At 44.0% G+C, this 12,531-nt stretch overlaps 1 protein-coding gene across 1 annotated transcript; it reads left to right on the top strand.

Moving 5' to 3' along the window:
• Nucleotides 1–7,425: 7,425 nt before the first annotated feature.
• adgrg4a (adhesion G protein-coupled receptor G4a) lies at nt 7,426–12,400 on the top strand. Its single transcript, XM_076046339.1, has 14 exons — nt 7,426–7,436; nt 7,786–7,889; nt 8,017–8,233; nt 8,334–8,499; nt 8,782–8,934; nt 9,145–9,282; nt 9,378–9,423; nt 9,640–9,743; nt 9,936–10,057; nt 10,605–10,873; nt 11,133–11,238; nt 11,386–11,666; nt 11,757–11,858; nt 11,975–12,400. The coding sequence occupies exons 1-14, from the start codon at nt 7,426–7,428 to the stop codon at nt 12,106–12,108; spliced, it is 1,953 nt and encodes a 650-aa protein (XP_075902454.1). The 3' UTR covers nt 12,109–12,400.
• Nucleotides 12,401–12,531: the final 131 nt, after the last annotated feature.

Below are 12,531 nucleotides of genomic sequence, written 5' to 3'. Positions count from 1 at the left end.
TTTGCATTTATATAACAGTGGGTTTCCATGCAATTATGACATACAGTTTAGTTATACGAATGTACCACTAGTTGGACAATGAGACCCTGATGAGCCGGTTCTTTGTCATCATGCAATGTGGGTCAGAACGACTGTATTACACTTGGCACCATGGCAACGCACCCAGAGGGTCAAAGTGTCCACTTCTACATAACGACACCGTGTTTCTGAGAAACAACCTCGGGACGGTGCAGCAGCTGCATGCATTCTGGGACAGATGGGCCAGCTGTAAGCAGGTAATGACAGAGGTGCTGGAAGCACCCAGAGGTGAAGGAAGACCTGAGGGCAAACACTCAGGCAACGCCCCGCTAGTCAGATTGCTCCTGCTGCCAGTGGGGGGAAAAAAAAGAAGCACAAAACCATGGACGAGTCACAGTCGAGCGCTTCTACATCCAACAAGAGACAAGGAAAAAACTGTAAAAAGTAAAAAAAAACAACAACAACAACAACAACAACTGCACCTACACACCCTGAAAAGTCCCCTGAAAGATGCATGGCTAAATTAATTTGAAGAAAAGTTTGGTTTATTTTTAAATGTCAAAGAACATCCAGATTAGTATCTGGAAGAGACGCAGCTGTCTCGCTCTACCTCGCAGTGATTTAAATGTTGTGGCTGACATCTCCATGCTTAGATGATACACAAGGTTATGATATGGATGAGACTCTTCCATACCGTAGTTTTGATGACAAGATAATGAAGAGAGATCTATTTATTGACATTAATGCCGCAGCAATTAGGCAACATGAAACCACTTTTCCTCCAGGGGTGAGGGCCTACTTTCTGTGCTCCTCCCCCGTAAAGTTCTCCTCTTTCTCACCAGGGGGCATCTTGTTGGTTGCAGCACTTAGCACAATAGTGGTGGGATAGGCCTCGCTCTCTTTGCCGGTGGACAGAGATTAAAGAAAACAATAGCCTGAATGGGAAGCTAAACGTGAACTTGAGGTGATCTTGGTGGAGACCATCGAGGGTGTTTGAAGGTTCGGGTGCTTTCTGTGCAGGGCTACGCAGCTGAAAATCGACTGCAGACGGTCCTCCTTGGGGATCGGCGCAGACATCCCAGAGCTTCGGTGAACATTGCAGCGATTGTGTTTCATCCAGATTTAGGTCAAAGCTTACAAAAGGCAGAAACATTAAACATCATGTGTCCGACTCAGTGAGTCTCTCAGCCGTTACGAGCAGAGCCCAAAGGCGTCAGAGCGGTGAGGGGGACAGAGGACAGGGTTGCCGAAACCAATGAGAAGCTCTAAAAACTTTACACCTTTGTTTTTCACAAAAGAAAAAATACTCTTTACTCTCACACTGTCTCTGGTGCTTCTTTATAATTTTTTCTCAGCCGCACAGCGGAGCTCAGAGGGAATTTCCATGACAACCTCTCCCGGAAAAGTACAGCTCAATAAAACAATTTATTCAAGCTTATTAGCAGCGCTCCATCTGAAGGTGGCCAGTACCACCAGAGCTTATGCCTCCCACTGCACCTGGAGACAGCAAAGGCAAACACTCTTGGTGGATGGAGCTCTGTCTGGAGCAAGACGCACAGGTCCACGAACAACGTCATGCTTCTGAACCCGCTTAGCTGTTGACTTGACAATACATGCCGGTGACTCACCCCCAGGAGACACTGACCTCTGACACTGACCTCCCTGTTATTGGATCGTGCTGATTAAATTCAAGATTAAGGAGTCGTGTTTACATCCTTTTACCACATGGTGGTAGTATGGAGTGACGATCTCCCACCCCTGCAAAAATAGGAAGAATCTACTCAATTATTAATACAGGAGATTATGTGGGGTGAAAGAGGAGCTGGTTACATAAATTGATCGCATGAAAATGTTTTTGCTGGAGAGGAGGAGGAGGAGGGCGGTAAGACAGACGTGTCTGCACTGTGTACACTGAAGCAGGGAAGCTAATTAGATTTGTTTGAGCAGTTATCACCGAAATCACTATAAGAAGACAGACAAGAAGATTAGTCTGTGTGTTTGCGGCGACAGGAGACATAAAAAGCTGAACACACACACACACACACCCACCCACGCTTGGATATACATTATATTAAGTAATAGGGAGCTTCCGGCAACGAATTAAAAGTTTCGAGAGATTTTGTTGTTTTCCTTATCTAGTTAAGTATAGAGGTTTCAAAAAATGTTTATGTCTGTGTCCTGACATCTGTCACACTTTTGATTTTCCAATTTCAGCAATAAACAATTTTAATTGAGCCTATGTAGCAAACCTACTATTATTCCAAAGTGTTTTATTATGTTCTAATCAACACTCGTACGCGTAAAAGGCACATAAAAGGCGGGTAAAACATTTTTTTCTTCCACAATTTGTGTTTCTGTCACTATCTGGCCAGAAAGTTACGTTTATTGCCATTGATTAATGAGTAACCCAGTGAACCTAAGAAAAGGGTGTGGAGGTCGTGTTGTACAGGAGCAACGTGTGACTTCCCAGCCGATCATTCGACCCTCTGCACCAACTTCTCGCTCCTTACGCATTAAATTCTAGATTTATGGTCAGGCCTTGGTGAGGATACGAACATGGTGAGTTCATCCAGACACATTCCAAAAAAATCATCCCTTTGAGGATTATTTCACAAGTGTGAAATTATGATAAGTAAAATGTTTTTTCCTCAACAGATTGAGACTCTTTGACTTATTTCAGTGAGCTGAGTCTAGGTGCTTACTGTCATGGACTCCCCCAGAAGTCGGTCTTCTCCAACTATCTCGCTGTGTGCACTGCTGTTACTGTGTATTCTGAGCTCAAGTAAGATTTCATGTAACTATTTCAGCTCTCTCTGACAAGTTATTCCATGTGACTTGGGGAACTTGTGAAATAAGAAAAAAAAGTGTAAATACAAATCAAGTCTCTGAAAGCAATTATTTCTGTGTGATTGAATTGTGATTTAACACCCTTTTGCCTGTGTGGCCATTTAGCAAAACATTTTCAACCCTGATGTATGATAAAACCCATAAATGATTATTTTTCTCATGGTGAAGGTAAAGTGGAATATATGATTAAATCAATCCAGTAAGAGCATTTAGATTTTGCTGCCTTGTTAATGTTTGGGTCTCAGCTAATCAATCACAGTTTGTGATTACAATTTCTGGCAAATTTCAAATGTTGGAATGGAAGCCAAAAAATATTTATTTTTATTTTTAATCCAGAGCATAAGTAAGTTGAAGAGTCCTGTGTTTTTATTGAGAGCTAAATAAATGTTAACATGACAATTCTACTGTCAGATGTCCAGCTCACATTAGAATCATACAGCATGTCAAATCAGTTTTGTCTTTCCCGCCAGACGGCTCTGTTGGCTTCAGCCTGCTGGGCAAGAAGACAAAGTTGAATGATCCTCCTTGTTTTTGGAAGCTGCAGCCCGGTACTGGAGTCCATCCCTTGAACGAGCTGAGTGTTTGCGCACTTGTACGTCTAAACCACAGGGGACCGTGGACAGGGTTTGTCTACAGGGCACCAGAGGAGGGAAACATTGAGCTGGGACTTCAGGGAACAAGGTCAAGTTTGGATGTGTGGCTGTTAGGAAAGAAGGTGCGCGTGGAGACCAAGTTGGAACAAAACCGGTGGTACTCCATCTGCATCACCTGGTCTAGTCAAGCCCAGAGGCTGCACGTTTACATCAATGGAATCAATCAGAGAAAGCTCTCCGCCGGCCCCTCCCTGCCTCGCCCGCTGGCCCTGAACGGCACTCTGACTCTGGGCGTGTCTCACTATGTGAACGCTGCCAGACGGGTGATGATGGAGGATGGCAGCGAGCTTCACGGTGAGATCGGCCGGTTCATGATGTGGAGCAGAGAGCGGAGCCCTGAGGAGCTGAGCGGACGGACCTGTGTGGACGGAGACGCCCTCGACTGGGACCTGGATCAGTGGAGATACGGCTGCTCCCCTGAGCATGACAAGCGCTTCGGCTGCGGTAAATGAAGAGTGGCACAGGATGGTTTCACAGTTTGGGTTCATGGAGCCTATAACAGATTTACAAGTTCCCAGATCATACACACTGTGACACCCCAAATGATCTTTCTAAAAAAAAAAAAGGGGGCAAATTTAGCCTACTGTTTACGACCATCAGCAAAAATGAAACAGCTTCCTGCTTTTAAAAAAAAGGGAGCATTTTGGGGGGCATTCCACTGGTTTATAAGAGGAGAAAATCAAGGTAACCGTGAGGATGAAACACACACACACACACACACACACACACACACTCCTGGATAGTGTCACTAACCTCTTAGAGCTTGTGATGCCCTTTATGACATCACAAAGGTCTAGTCCTCAGCAGGTTTTAGCACAGACTTTTTTTAAAGGTGGAGAAAGTAGAAGAAATATAGGATGTGCTTTCCCATGCACTTTGGGTTGCGTTGTCGTTTGTCTGAAAAGTGCTATATAAATAAAGTTTGATTTGGTTTGATTTGATTTCATCTCCATCCGCTCTACTAAAACTTTTTTTTTTTTTTTTTTTGTTAGATTGGTCACACTATAAAATTGAGGTGGAGATATACGTTGGTTCCCCGCAGTGTGAAAACTGTTCCGTCTCTCAGGAAGAAGTTACCAGACGCTGGGTATGAGGGCCGCACAGATTCCATTGAGCAAACACGACATTGACTGATGCAAATGAAACAGGCAACTATTGAAAATAATGTATTTCTCCCCCCCCCTCTCTTATCACCTCTATACAGATGGAGTGCGTCTTCCCCAGCAACTACTCCATTCAAGACATCCAGGTCACCCCGGTGGAGTGCAACTCCCAGTCCCTCATCCGGTAGAGAAATCACTACAGCCACAATATTTAAATTTGATGTGCAACTTCATAGTTGCTCTGAGAGCGGTGTGTTGTGAATTGGAGCAAATTTGATTGGTTATTACCTTGTCGGTGGGAGGTCTGGGTGTGGACGCCACAACAACTCATTACACGTTTGTAATTTCTCTTATCTGTGTTTCCAAACAACCAACCCGGCGTGCTTCAGGGTCAACAACTCAACTGCTCCACGGACGCAACAGCCTCAGGTGGGCCGCCGGTGGTCTTCATGTTTGGCTTTCCATCCCTAGAAGTTGCAATATCCTCTGAGGCCATCTGATTAGATGTCACCAGGAAGGAAGGAAGTAATTATGTGAATGAGTGACATTAAACGTGTACGAAAATGTGTTGTGTAATTGCAGGAATTGAGAGTGCCGTCGAATTCCACATGTGCCTCATGGTAAGATCAAATGTTTTGGCTGTGATGGAGACAAATATTCTGGGTTGGAGAGGTAGTGAGATTTTCCACCAGTTTGACAAGATGTTTAACGTGCATGCTCTATATTTAAGCCAAGCGATGGATTCTGCCTACTTTCATCAAACGAGGAGTCAATTATTTTACCACTGTCATACTGCGAAAAAACATTGATTGAATCTCAGCTACACAATTAGCTGCCCAGATATTCTCTTCAAGTTGGTGTTGTGGGGTTAATCTACAGTTTCAGGTCTGAAGTCTGGGTGAAAGTGGATCCAGCTGTGAATATCATGGAAGTTAAGAGAAACATCAATGCGTTACCGAGTGCCCTTGATCCTCAGAATTGCGAAGGCGTGATACCTCAACATGATATTCTCAACATAATACCTGTGGATGGTAAGTCCTCAAATTATTACCTTGAGCTTGGTCTACGAACACGTCAGTCAGAATTTAAGCAGGTATACTAATACAAATGTATCATTCCATATATGTACATAAGCGAAAACAAATGAAACAAACAAAACACTAATTTATGACATCAACGGCATCAATTAACCAGGTTAGCAGACCTTAATATGCTGTTTTAAAACAATGACTCATGATTCAGTTTTTATTAAATGCATTAATTAAAATAGGCTGGAGGGGCGGGGGACTTCCCACATCTGCGGAAGTGCATTAGAGATTACAGATGCACTGCCCATATTTGTCTGTCTGCTCGTTTAAGAAACATTTCTGTTTTTGTCAGACATAAAAGTTATTATTTTTCTCTTTCAGTCTAATTCTTGTTTAATGACTTTATGAAATTTGTTCCTGTCAGACATGCATGGCAATACGTCAACTCCCAGGTCCAGCACAACTGCCCAGTCAGGTTGGAGCCCATTGACCAAATATGTAAAATCAAAACTAGCGTAATTGCCGTCTGATGCTTCGTGTTTTCTCTGTTCTTGTCCAGAGCCGACTCAAAGTTCAACAGTGTTAACATCAGAAGAGCCACAGCAAACCTTTGGTGGGTTCAACAAACATCTTGAATTAACAATTGTGTTTCTGTTTGCACCTATCTGTACACTGTTTAGCCCTTTCTATAAAATATTTCTTTCAAGAAAAACCTTTCGCTTGGTCTGAAGGTCTTGAGGACATTATTACATTTAAATTGCCTTTCCATGAAATGTGAAATTATTTTGTACCTTTTGGAAACACCCACACCAACAACAAAGCCATTCTCTCAATCTGTTCCGCTTTGTTTTATTGCAGCAGTTGAAACTCGCTTCTTCAGGGTGAATTTGACTGTGAATGTGAATGACAGCCTTACAAACATGCAGGATGTCATGGAGACCTGGGTGAGAGCTTGGGTCAAACGCTCGTTGTATTTTTTCCACTGTCCATCATGCAAGCATAACATTTTTTCCCTCCTCCCTGGGCCACAGGTAACTCAGAAGCTCAAAATTAACACAACTTTCAAAGTGATTAACTTGGTTGTGGATGGGAGCAGCGGCAGGTGAGTAACATCGATCTGGTTCACTGATGGACAATTGTGTGAAAATCTCCTGAGTGACTTTTGTACGCTGCTGCTATTTCACAGAAACGCTGAGCAGCCCAAAGGATATGCAGTGAGTGATTCTGCTTGTTTTGTTTGAAAGGGGTCTCAATTGATAACTGCAGTAACGCTGTTCTGTTTGATTTGCAGCTTCCACGGGACGAACAAACACAGTGAGCGACCAATTCGATGCATCAATCTGATCCTGCATCTTATCGCTCCAACTCAAATCTGTGTGCTGACCGGTTCTTTATTTGTTTCTATCAATAGATATCTCTGCAGCTTCCATGTTCAGAAAGAAGACAATCAAAATATAACCCAAACTACAGACGCCATCGAGGCTGCACTGATGTCCAAAGAAAACAAATCATGTCCCATTCAGCCTCAGAACATATCCATCCAGCACATAAGTAAGTAAGATAGATGTCTTTGACAAAATCTTGACAGAATTTTAAAAAGAAATGCCGATTTTCACACTTGTTATATTTTTCCAGAGCCCACGAACTGTGAGGATGACACAACGTTGACAATTCATGGCGAGTTCGAGTGGTCCGAGACGCTTCCGCAAGAGACCGAAGAAATGATATGTACCAGGCCTGATTCAGAGAGAGCCTCCAGACTTTGGTACGATTGCAATGGTCCGCTGGTAGGGTGTTTATTTACTGATGTGGCTTCAGGATGTTACCATGGCGACAGCAGCTAAGTAGAAGGTTTCCCAGTTGAATCGCGTTCTGCGAACACAGATTCTTTGTCTGTAGCTTTGACCAAACATCTTGTAGAATATTATTCTGATAAATATTCAAGAATCTGTGCATCGCCTCTGATGTCGAGAAATAGTATGATTCGACTCATCCATGTCATCATCAAGGATTTATTTTTGATCTTCTTCGACCAAAAGATGACCCAGACTGACAGTTGTTTATGGTTTTTCGTGGACGACTGGAAATATTGTTTAATTCATAAAGTTTTTGTCCTTGTGACTTGTCCCCTTGTAGCAAGCTGAACATTGAGACTGACAAGACCAGCTGGGCTCCACCCAACATGACAAAATGCGAGATCATAAACATGCCAGACATCGACAATATCACCATCACCACCGGTGAGATGACGGCGAGTTTGCGCTTTTTCATAGATAGACGTCTCAAAGTGATCAAGAGATACTCCGCTCTCTTGGTAAGTGCTGTGGTTTCAACCCACCGTTGACCCGACCGGTTATGTTCCGCCAGACAATGCGGCCGATGTCGTGGACTTGATCCAGGAGCTGGTGGACGGTCAGCTCACCGGCACCGGGGAGCTGGACGACTCTGAGCTGGAGTCGGTGGTGAAGAAGCTCAGCGAGGTGGTCAACGTCAGCCTGGTGGAGCCTCCAGTTGCCACCGAAATCATGGGCATCGTCGCCGACATCCTGCTGTCTGACACGGATGTCGCCCCACTGGCTGACATGTGGGTGGGACGACGTCCAATCCCAGCGAACGCCGTGACAGATGGAAGACATTCAGCTCGCCCTCGTATTAATCTGTCTTTTTGTTTGTATTGAATGAAGGGTTCTCAATCTGACAGACAAGATGGGGAGCAACATGGACTTCCCGGAGGAATCGGTCAGTGTGGCAGCACCGCTGCTGGCTCTGTCAATGGTCAACGTCCGCTCAGGCGACTTCAGGGGCCTCACCTTTGCGGTCTCCTCCACCCCGTCGACCCTCAACCCGGAGGTCAGAAAAAGTGTTTTCGCGCTGCAGCATAGCCTTTCATAATATGTGGCTTATGCAAGTTTTTTTTTTTTTAAATTGAAACAAACACATTTAGTCCAAATGATATTTTGCATTTCCATCAATATGCTTGAGCTATTTTTAAACCTGGGAAAGAGATTGCACTCAGCCTCAGGTAATCACGGCAAATTAGGTTTTGATTGAAGGCAGCAGACGACAAACACTGAACTTCCTTCTTCCATAATATGCATGTTTTTTTTGTTTTTTTTTGTTTTGCTCTCGCAGACATTTATCAACCAGAGCTACACCACTCAACCACTACCCAACACGGATGCAACCATCTCTCTGCCCGTTGGCTGCAGTCACTATTTGAAACCTGGGCAGAGAAATGAAACGAGGATCCAGTTTCATTTTTTCGGCACGCTGGAACTTTTTCAGGTCAGATTTCACTTTCATCACGTTCCTACGTTGAATTTTCTGCAAGCAAAACAGCCAATTTAAGCTGTCAAATCTAACTTAAAAACCCCAAGATCCACAAGCAGACCCTTAAGACACAAGCTGTAACTGTATATATTACATATAAATTAGTTATACACAATATGTTTCTGCTTGCCTTAAGAAATCATCCTGCTTTTGTCCTCCTGACAGGACCTGCGAATAAGCAACAACACAGACAGCAACTGCAAATTGAATTCTTTTGTGGTGTCGGCCAGCATCAATGACAGTCACGTGAGCAACCTGAACGAAAGCGTTGTGGTGACACTGAAGCATCAAACAGAAAAAAAGGTGATAATTAAAACATAGCATTTGTCACTCTCTCTTTTTTTTTATCGGACACTCAAAACCATCTTCTTTCTGGTTTTGTGTTTCTTTTTTTTAAGCCTCAAGATACGGTCCAGTGTATATTCTGGGATTTCCAGGAAAACGGTGAGCCAGTATCCAGCCGATATTTTCTCTTTAATTGTATTGGTAAACCAGGAGCAGCATTTGAACACTCTGAACAATCAATTATGGTCCCTATACCCAGGAAGTATAAAGGCTGTTGATAAACATCTTTCCCGTGTGTGTGTGTGTGTGTGTGTGTGTGTGTGTGTGTGTGTGTGTGTGTGTGTGTGCGTGCGTGTGTGTGTTTCTGTGTGTCAGATGGCCAGGGGGGTTGGAGCAGCAGCGGCTGTGTGACCGAGAGCATTTCCCCCAATTGGACCCGCTGTCTCTGCGATCACCTCACACACTTCGCTGTTCTCCTGGTAAGTCAAACATCCACCTTAGGGCACCTTGTTTTTGTGTATGTGTGGCGCCTGCGCCAAATCATAAATTAATAATAACTAATCGTATTCTGGAATCATTTTTTTTCTCCTCGATACAACCTCTAGGGGGCACAAATGTTGCTTTGAACGAACCGTCGGTTATCCAGCACTGTGTTGCGTTTTGTGTTGCAGAGTGTGTCCAGAGATTCGATAAGCAACAAAGACAATACGGTCTTGACACTGATAACATTTATCGGCAGTGGGATATCTTCCATCTTCCTGGGCGTCACTCTTCTCACATACATCACTTTTGGGTGAGTCACTGATTCTGAAAATGATCGGTTTTCAAAGGAATGGCCCTTCAAAGTCAAGTTCGTAGTATCCAGAAAGAAAGAAATAATTTATACAAAAAGAAGAAATTCAGATTCAATCCTCACTTAGATTTTTAGAAAAGTACAACTCATCTTTGTGATCACAGAGGAAAATAGTAATGAGCCGATTGATACAGGTTTAGGAATCAGGCTCCAGAAAAAGCAGTTAAAGGTTATTCAAAATGTCACAAAAACTATGATATAGTTGAACCGCAACCAGCAAAATAGAACAAAAAGTTAAGGTTAAAACTTTATTGTCATTATGCTAATGGCCAATGAAATTGTGTGATAGGATGGATATTATACAAGTAGGTTGAGAGCCTTCATTCATAAAGGCCATATCTTTTTGCACCTAAACACGATTGTCAGTTTTAAAACCAACAGTGGCTACAGAGCAGATATTCATCCTCCTGCCACATGGCTGGATGGACCTTTGGATGATCTGCAACGCAAGCTCACGTATCGTCCACCTGCCTCGCCGTCTTTACAGGAAGCTGCGCCGCGACTACCCCGCGAAGATCCTCATCAACCTGTCGGCTGCCCTGCTTGGCCTCAACCTGCTGATCCTGCTCAACCCCTGGCTCTCGTCCTTCTCCTGCGACGGCCTGTCCGTCGCCACGGCTGCCATCCAGCACTACCTGGTGCTGGCCTCCTTCACGTGGATGGGCCTGGAAGCCATGCACATGTACCTGGCGCTCATCAAGGTCTTCAACATCTACATCTCGTCGTACATGCTCAAGTTCTGCGCCGTTGGATGGGGTGAGGCTCTGACTCGGCTGTAAACTGTAATTTTAGCAGATTTGTTTGTTTGGCTGTTTTTAAATTGAGTTTGTGCATTTGCTTCAATCTGGTTCTCCTGCTATTTACTATGAAGTGAAAATAAAAGATCATTTATGGACAGAATGAATTCATATGGTAAAAATGTACCACGAACGAACATCCTTGCAAATGCCATGTTTATACCTGTGCCCTGCAACATTATTTTAATTGTATTTATTTGCATTGTTTTATCTTTCAGGTATTCCTGTGGTTGTTGTCAGCCTGGTGCTGGTGATAGACATGGACGCCTATGGCATGGTTTCCATGGTGGAAGACACACCACAGTCTGGGACGTTTGGCACGTTGTAAGTATACAGATTGGGTGGAAGCCCGATTTTTGAACAGTACGAAGAAAGAAAAGTAGGGTCAGACAAAGAATTTATTCAGTAATTCAGAACAAGTGGAGAATTTGTCACAAATGAACAGTCAGCCCGACCCTTCGCCCCTTTCAGCTACTGGCTGCAGGATAAGAATGTCTTCTACATGGCTCTGGTGGCCCCAGTCCTCCTGATCTTGCTGGGCAACATCTCCGTCTTCGTCATGGTTCTGATCCAGATCAGGAAGATCACAGCCAACAAGTCGTCCTCAAACAGCCGCAGCGCCGTTCAGGACCTGAGGGCCGTGGCCAGCATCTCCGTCCTCTTGGGCTTGACGTGGTCAATGGGATTTTTCTCCTTCGGACCGGGCAAAGTGGTCCTAATGTACATGTTCACCATCTGTAACAGTTTCCAGGGTAAATGTGTCACATGGCAGCTAATTTTAAAACTTTTTTTTTTTTTTTTTTCGAAAAAAATGTGTCAGATTTGTCTATTCTCTGTGCCAGGTTTCTTTGTGTTTCTCTTCCACTGCTTGATGAAAGAGAACGTGAGGAAGCAGTGGAGGATTCACCTGTGCTGCGGACGTTTCAGACTCTACAATTGCACAGGTAACCACTTCCAAACAGAACGACGCTGGCGGCCACTTTGCCACACACCAGTCAGCATTGGTCGCTTCGCTGCGGATAATTCTGTTGTCGCCTTTCTCTCACCCCTCCGCCTCAAGAATGGAGCAACCGTGTGATGCCGGCGGCCAACCGCGGAAAGAGCAATCTTGTTAACTCTGACTCGGTCGTCTCCGACAGCACCATCGCCAGGAAGGTGTCAGACTCCTCGATAGAATCAGCAAACCAGCTGTAGTGCAGAGCTACGATCATGTAGCATGTAGCACTATGACCTCTCTGGGTCAGCCCTTCTGTCATAAACAGTGAAGAAGAAGAAGAAGAAGAAGAAGAAGAAGAGGGAGAAAGTTCTGCTAATTCAGATCACAGAGCGCACAAAGCGTGTTTTGAACATCTCTAGTTTCCCCTCATTTGCATGAGACCTTGTTGGTCTGCTCTCACTGTTGCTCAACAATTGGTTGCGCTGGGAAGACACAAGGTTATAGTGTTTGTAAAATTGTATGTGATTAATGATGATGATTGAAATATCCCTGAAACCTTTTCGCATTAACAGTTGATGCTTGAAGACTTTCAAATGTCTGAAGGCTTTTTTTGTATGTGTGAGTGTGTGTGTGTGTGTGAGTGTGTGTGTGTCTAATGCAACCGAGTGAAACTTGAGTCA

Source organism: Nelusetta ayraudi, unplaced genomic scaffold (genome assembly GCF_046127955.1).
Source record: "Nelusetta ayraudi isolate G7.1 ecotype Tasmania unplaced genomic scaffold, CSIRO-AGI_Nayr_v1 ptg000090l, whole genome shotgun sequence".
NCBI classification, from domain to species: domain Eukaryota; kingdom Metazoa; phylum Chordata; class Actinopteri; order Tetraodontiformes; family Monacanthidae; genus Nelusetta; species Nelusetta ayraudi.
Note: the sequence above shows the minus strand (reverse complement) of the source record. Positions and strands in the feature narration are given on the sequence as shown.